This window comes from Ciconia boyciana, chromosome 3 (assembly GCF_034638445.1).
Source record: "Ciconia boyciana chromosome 3, ASM3463844v1, whole genome shotgun sequence".
In the NCBI taxonomy this organism is placed as follows: domain Eukaryota; kingdom Metazoa; phylum Chordata; class Aves; order Ciconiiformes; family Ciconiidae; genus Ciconia; species Ciconia boyciana.
In genome coordinates, this window is record NC_132936.1 from 127,933,260 (window position 1) to 127,939,259 (window position 6,000).

A 6,000-nucleotide genomic window follows, 5' to 3' on the forward strand; every position below is an offset into this window, starting at 1 on the left:
ATTTGAATATAAAAAATTGTAATGAATATGATTTATCCATGTGCTGTCCTTACTGCAATTGCAATGTGCTCTTAAGTTGGAACAAAGCAACGTGGATGAGGAGATCAGGATCTGACACTTCGGTTATTTTATATGACGTATTTTTCCTCTTCTTTTAATAAAGAACATTTGCTATCACAAGCTCAATTATTAAAAAAAACAAAAGGACATACAATCACAAACTCAGTAAAACCAAGACTATATAAGCCTTTATTTTACCTAAACACTACAGCAGTTTTGATTAAATAAAGATTAATCTAAATGTTTACAAATGTGACGAAAAAGATAAGTCTTCTGCTGTTAGAGAAAACAGTACTTAATTGTTACAGATTGCAGACATATCTGCTGTTTAAATTGTGACTGCTTTTAAATAGACAGAGCTTAAAGCATTATCCAGAAACAGCCGGACAAGCTTGTAAGACAAAAACATAGAACAGCCATTTACAGTGAAGACAAAACTGTAAAAGAATCTACTTTATACTGTCAAAACTCTATTTGCACCCTTTTGATCAGAAGAACACTGCTTCAAAACAATCACAACTAAACTTCACCTCGTGGGCTCTTTGCTGTACTGAGCGCCGAGGCTGTCTTGCCAGCACAGTCACAAATGCGACAGATAACCGATGGAGCTGCTGTCTCCACAGTCTAACGTTACTGCTGGAACGGATGTTCGGTCACACAAGTCAACCTTGGACGTAATGAAGGAAAGGGGGATTTGGTGAACAAAAGGCTTGGACCGTACAGCCAGTTGTGATGCTGACACGAAGCAGAAGACCAAACCGTTCATCTTTGCGAGTTCCCCCCTTTGGTGAAAAGGGGATAAAGCAAATCAACCGGCGTGAGCTGAAGACGACAGGTAGGATACGTGCACGCACCTGCAGGCGTTAGTTCTCTGAAGATCCACATCCCAGCTGGGAGAAGGCGAACGCCACGTCAACAGTGATATGCTCTATAGGTGTAGCTGGTAGAGACACATCGTTCTCCAGTTTCCCCCAATACCCTTGCCACCCACTTTTCCCTGGCAGACACGATCATGACACAGTGTCCCTGAAAGCCCTCTAAACTGAGGGCTACCCAGATCCTCAGAAGAGATCGTATGAGACACACAAAAAACAAGTTTGGTAAAGCGACCGGAACAATCACTGCTGGCTGCCAACAGCTTATTCCAGAGCAAGCATTCATACGAGTGGCTAATAAGCTATACTTGTAAACCCACAAACCGCCTTTTTCTGTAATAGTTCCCCCAGGCAGACAAATCCTCAAATCTTATCTATCCACTGGAGTAAAAAATTCACTTCTCACAGCTACTGGTAAAATAAACCTCACACATCATGCTGAGAGAGGCTTACTGAAACCACAGTTGTAATAAAAACAAAAGAGTAACTCACAGTTTTAACTGTGCAACATTTGATTAATCCAAATCTATGATTCTGTTTCACTGCCTGAATCTGAAACGCAAAAACACCCTGACTGTAACAAGAACTGAATCCTAAAACTGATCTGCCTGTCATTCACATATACTGAAATCTTGCTGAAGGCAGGCAGGTAATACACACAGTCAAAAAACCCAGTGTCAATACATAGTTCAGTCACTTTAGTCCCTTTTCCCTTATCTTCTCTACCTTGCCCACACACTTCTATCTCCTTCACAGCACAGAGTTTCCCAAATGTGAGGCACGTCTCTCCCAGGGAAGGATAGGAGGTGGCAAAAAGGCAGAAGCCACAGCACGTGCTCAGCTGCAGGGACGTGAACTTTCAAAAACGCTATTACGAAGAAGAGCAGAACACAGCTAGTACAACCTGACAAAAGATGATGCAAATTATTTGGAAAAGCATGCAGGAAAAGCAGTTTGGGAAGCATGAACTCAAGAGTTCATCTTCTCAGAAAAACTTCGTCTAAGTTAGCCTGAAGGGAATAACTTGCCGTGTTCGCTGCGCCATAAGGCTACCACAGTGCAGCTATTCAAACCCAATGCAAGCCTGTGCTGTTGCTGAAGGGAGACACCCCCATCCTCCCTGTCACCTGCCACCTCCTACACGTCCCTTAGGATGGCACAAGCATTCACGTGGCCAAAGGAACCAGCCTGTGGTTCCAGCCTATGGTTCAAAAGCCTATGGTTCCAGCCTATGGAAGAACCTGCCTAGCAAAAACATATAAACAAGCGTTATTTCAGCTGTGTTACTTCCTAGAAAGGGCTCCCCAGATAACCATATAGACCTCAGTGCTGGTGCAAGGGAGAGGATAAATATAAGCCATCAGCCAAAGGCAGTGACCAGCCAGCTTAAAGCAATTAACAAACCGTATCTGCCCCGAGTTGCAGGTTAGTGAAGACCACCTGTGGAGTCCAGCAGCTAGGCTGGGACTAAGTGCTCACCAAACAGCATCTTCTGTTGCTATGAAAAGCCACATTTTAGAGCATGTCTTTGGAAAAATCAGCTCCCTGTTTGGGCAGGAGATTCTTTCCCCTATACTAGAAAATACCAGCATGAGGCAAAAAAAGCCGAAGCTGTTCAAGGTTAAAGAGTACAGCTACAGACTTGTTTTAAGTCTTGGATGCGAGCATGATATACTGTGCACGCACACAAAAAAATCAGCGTAAAACATGACGCTGCAGAAAGACTAATATGTGAAAGAAAAGACTGACAAAAATAATGAATAAGACCTGAAAATGACAGCTGAGCAATACTCAAATGCTATGAGAATGAGAGCCCAAGGAAGCGTATGACCATATGTACACCAAGACAACATTTCAATCTCACATAAAACCCTGCAGCTATCAAGGGCAGCAGAGTTCCTTCTCAAAAGTCTCATTCCTGCCCTCACTCTTGCACTGGCTTTCCTGAGCCCACATCACCAGCAGGGTCATGGAGCTTGCAAACAGGGTGGCCGCACGGAGCTTCCAGACCCACAACTATTTTTAATTATTTACACTTTCACTTCCTTACTCTTTTCAAGACAGGCACCTTCACTTTTGTCTTCAACAAGTCCCAAAGCTTGCTGCAGCTTATAATTTACAAGAAAAAGTTCTTGGAAAGCAGGAACTATGAAGAACACACACAGAAACAAAACAAGAAACAGCAAAAAGCACCCCCACTGCTCCCCGTTCACCACCAGTTTTGCCAAACGCTTTCGTAAAGCCTACTCCTTTTGCCCGAAGCAACACAAAGGCAGAGCCCACCCCGCCGGGAACCGCTCGCATTTCACCGAACCGGTTAAAAGCAGGGAGCCGTGGGCGAAAAGCGCTGCCCTGCTCCAGGCCCCCTTCCTCCCACGCTGCTGAACCGCTCACGCACCCGAGGGAAATCCAAGCGGGCGCCTTAACTTCTCCTCCACACCGGCCGCTTTCACCGAGACTAAAACCACCCGCTCCAAAAAAACCCAACCAGCCAACCCCAACCCCCCAAAGCCCCCAAACCCCTCCAAAAGGCACCCGGAGCGCCCGGGAGAGCGGAGAGGGGGCTGCAGGCGGCACAGTACGGGCAGGCGCTAAGTGCCGGCAGGTAATGCTTCCCAAAACTGCCCGGACCCCCCCCGCCGACCCGCAGCACTCCTTCAGCCCCGTGGAGCGACGGGGCGGCCCTCAGAGGGCCCGTCCCGTCCCGGGACAGCAGGCCCGGGGGGCGGCCCGCCTTACCTTCTCCTCCACGCAGTTGACGATGATGGAGGGGTACTTGCGGCTGAGCCAGCGGAAGAAGGCCGGGACTCCCATGGCGGGCCGGGGCGCGGGGGCGGCCGGACCGCGGCTCTCGGCAGCGGCGGCGGCGCCGGGCGAGGCGGCGAACAGCGCTTCCGGGGGCAGAGGGCAGCGCGGGGCACCATGGGAGAGCGCGCGCGCCCGCGGCGGGGGGGGCGGTCACGTGAGGCGCACGCGGCGGGGCCGCCATCTTAGAGGCGGGCGCGCCGCAGTGCGCAGGCGCGGGTGTGAGGGCGGCATGGAGGCGTGAGGGGAGAGCCGTGAGGGAGAACCGTGAGGGAGAACCGTGAGGGGAGGGCTGGGAGGGAGAGCCGTGGGGCCGCGGCTGGGCCCTGCCCTGCCCTCAGGGACCCGCGGCGTCATCTCGGGCCTGAATTTGTAGGGGAGCTCCATAGGTACAAAGATGGCAGTCTTAAGGCAGGCAGAAGGGACAAGCCTCAGACCAGACTGACGTCTGAGGCAGCGTCGCATGCCGTCCTTGCTCTCAGACAAGGCTCTCTGTGAAAACTTGCCTTCGATTAACAGAAAACCTTGTTTAAAAAAAAAAAAAAAGTAGCTTGACAATGTGGGATGGTTTCCCACTTCCGTGGGATGGTTTAGGCAGAAGGCAGATGACAAGAGTGATTCAGGGCATGGCTGCTGTGTCAGAGCTGATGCTGTGGGGCAGCTTTTCATTCAGTAGGCCTGCCTCTGCAATAAGGAAACCAGACTGAAGGGTGAGGCTCTGGAGGAGGCCTTCTCCCCTTCGGAAGGAGAGAGGGGCCTTTGGCAGCGGTTTAAGCGGAGCGTCGGGGCAGTGGCAGGAGGGCGGAGGGGCGGCAGAAGCTGCGGGGATGGTGACAGAAGCAGCGAGTGTAAAATCGCTTGGTGCGATTCGTGACAGTCGCAAGAGGCAGCATAAAGAAACCCCATCCTATCGCTTTGCCCGTTGCATAAGCAAATAGTATTAAGTTAGCCGTTTGACGATGTTGAAATGGAATTAAACCTTCAGGTATTAAGCGGGATTAACACGAGGAAGATTTTGTGCTCTGCTGTGTCCTGTCGCTGTACACCAACTTCATTAGGAGGGCAGTGACGGGGGCGAGGACATGAAAAAGCAGCCTGGGAATCATTAACAAAAATAACAAAATGTCAGCAGTGCTTATTGAGTCAATGCTGCTGATTTGGGGAGGGGAGAGGAACCTTGCCACCCTGCTAATTTGCTGTAGAACAAATTAACCCAATATTGTATTTCTCATTATTCTTAGCCATTATCCTGAGCTGTTGTTAAGCCATTTTCTGTTGTCACTCCTCTTAATAAAATCTGTGACTTGAATGAATTTCTCCAGCGACTTTGTATTGGCACCACATCTGTGGTATCAGCTGAAGATTGTCCTTTATCTGTTCCTTACAAAATGTACCCTGATTGAAGTTCCCTATTGTAGTGCTTCTCCTCCTGGAATTTAGTATAGAGTAAGACAGCTTAGTATTAACATTTTGTTTGTATTGATGGGCAATCAGTTGTTTTTCTGATAATGCCAAAGAAAACAGAAGGCAGCAGTACTAGCAAATGAAATATGATCATCTTATCTTATAATTACTTGCGTAAACAAGCGCTGAAAAAATTAATACCGCAACAAACATTTCCTTGAAAAGCCAATCTACGTTTTGCAAGAAAAAAACCCAAACCCTTACAAATATCCTAAAGCAAAACTCATGCTGCAGAAACTTATGACCTGGCACCCTCTGTGAAGGAGTGTACCTGGTGCTCGCTAGACGAAAGCACAGCTTTTAAAGAACAAGATGGGCACGGCAGAGGCAGCTGAGCGGGAGGGCTGCTGCTGTGCCAGGTGCGCACTGGCGAGCCGACACATTCGGAGTCTTCTCTTGTGCAAGAAGCAGTAGCAGAAGTCCGCCACTAGAGAAGAATAATCTCGTTGACAAACAGCAGTAACGGTTTCTGCCTAACGTCCGATTTGGAGCGGGGATGAGCTTCTTTCTCGATGCGACCTTCTCTCCTGGGAGCTTCTCGCCAGCTCCATCGGCTTCCCCGTCAGCGGCCGAAGGCAGCAGCGGTTCTCCGCTCCCTGAGCTCTCCTGAGTACAGCCACCGCCTCTGCGTGTCACGCTTCTCTCTGCAGGGTCTCGGAGTCGGGGCTGCGTGCCCACACAGACTCCGTTTTGGCTCACCGGAGAACAGCACTCATCCAGCATTTTTTTGTCAGCCCCTATGTTCTAACTTGTTCTTGTGAGCAGGCGTACAGGGGCATGAGCCGATGTTTTGCCT

General features: G+C 49.2%; 1 protein-coding gene across 1 annotated transcript in view; it reads right to left on the reverse strand.

Moving 5' to 3' along the window:
- The window catches only part of XRN2 (5'-3' exoribonuclease 2), a 52,196-nt gene extending 48,361 nt beyond the window's left edge, over positions 1–3,835 (reverse strand). Inside the window, exon 1 of the mRNA XM_072857637.1 lies at positions 3,675–3,835. Coding sequence (XP_072713738.1) covers positions 3,675–3,749 — 75 coding nt within the window. The 5' untranslated portion in view covers positions 3,750–3,835. The remainder of the gene's footprint in view (positions 1–3,674) is intronic.
- Between the last annotated feature and the right edge of the window lie 2,165 nt (positions 3,836–6,000).